Source organism: Orycteropus afer, unplaced genomic scaffold (genome assembly GCF_000298275.1).
Source record: "Orycteropus afer afer isolate SDZICR_OR568_19922 unplaced genomic scaffold, OryAfe1.0 scaffold00020, whole genome shotgun sequence".
Classification (NCBI taxonomy): domain Eukaryota; kingdom Metazoa; phylum Chordata; class Mammalia; order Tubulidentata; family Orycteropodidae; genus Orycteropus; species Orycteropus afer.
The window spans coordinates 15,244,377-15,245,413 of NW_006921607.1; the positions used below are offsets into that span (position 1 = coordinate 15,244,377).

At 44.8% G+C, this 1,037-nt stretch overlaps 1 protein-coding gene across 1 annotated transcript in view; it reads left to right on the forward strand.

Moving 5' to 3' along the window:
* Positions 1–1,037, forward strand: part of LOC103191872 (lipopolysaccharide binding protein) — a 30,912-nt gene that overhangs the window by 23,014 nt on the left and 6,861 nt on the right. Inside the window, exon 8 of the mRNA XM_007934748.1 lies at positions 530–697. Within this exon, the coding sequence (XP_007932939.1) occupies positions 530–697 (168 nt within the window). The remainder of the gene's footprint in view (positions 1–529; positions 698–1,037) is intronic.

Consider the following 1,037-nt stretch of genomic DNA (forward strand, 5'->3'; position numbering starts at 1 on the left):
AAAAAAAATTGCTAGCACTTTTCAGACGGTGGATCTAGTTGTTTCATTTTTCAAGAACATTGGCTCCTGGCCTCAGCTCAAGCATGATGAAGGTTGGGGAAATATTAGCTCTCACACATTGCGCTAGGAAGGAAAGAGTAAAAGAAATTGGCCAACCATTCTGGAAGGTGGTTTGGCAATAGCTGTCAAAACTCTTAAACATGGCCTTGCTCTGTGACTCAGAAATTCCACTTCTAGGAATATATCCCCTGAAAGAATGGCCACAGGGTACCCAGATCATTATCATGGCAAAACCTTGGAGACATCTTAAAGTCCATAGGGTTAGAGTAATTACGGTAGACATACACAATGAAATACAATACAGACATGAACTAGATGATGCCCAAGCTATAAGGGAAGGACGTCAAGCATTTTGTGAGAAATAAAATCAATTGAAAAGCATTCTCGGTTTTACTTGCCTTCTTTGAGGCTCTCCCGGCAGACCTGTGAATTTCTTACTCTTGACATAATCTCCCATTTCTGCCTCCAGATAGTCAGGCTGTACCCCAACATGAATTTGGAGCTCCATGGAGCAGTGGTCTCTGCCCCAGTCCTGACCTTCAGCCCTGGGAATGTGTCCTTGACCCCCCAGATGGAGATTGAGGCCTTTGTGCTCCTGCCCAACTCCCTCAGAGAGTCTGTCTTCCGGCTTGGTGTGGTAAGGTTCAGAGCCTTTGCCAATACTGTTCCCTTGTCCTATATGCTTTTCCTTCATTTACCATCTAGCTAATTCCTTCAGGTTTTAGCTTAAATATCACTTCCTCAGAGAGACCTACCCTAATTGCCCTTACCTCCTAACTAAACGCTCCTTGTCTTTCTTTTTTTTGTAGCTGAGTCTGGGCTATTCTGGAGAAAAAGGTATATGGGCCGCTGGCCTATTTGCCCTGCTGGGTGGCACAAATTATTTGAGCTCAGCTACTAACTGAAAGGTTGGTGGTTCGAGTCCACCCAGTGGCATCATGGAAGAAAGGCCTGGCAGTCCATTTCTGGAGTTCATT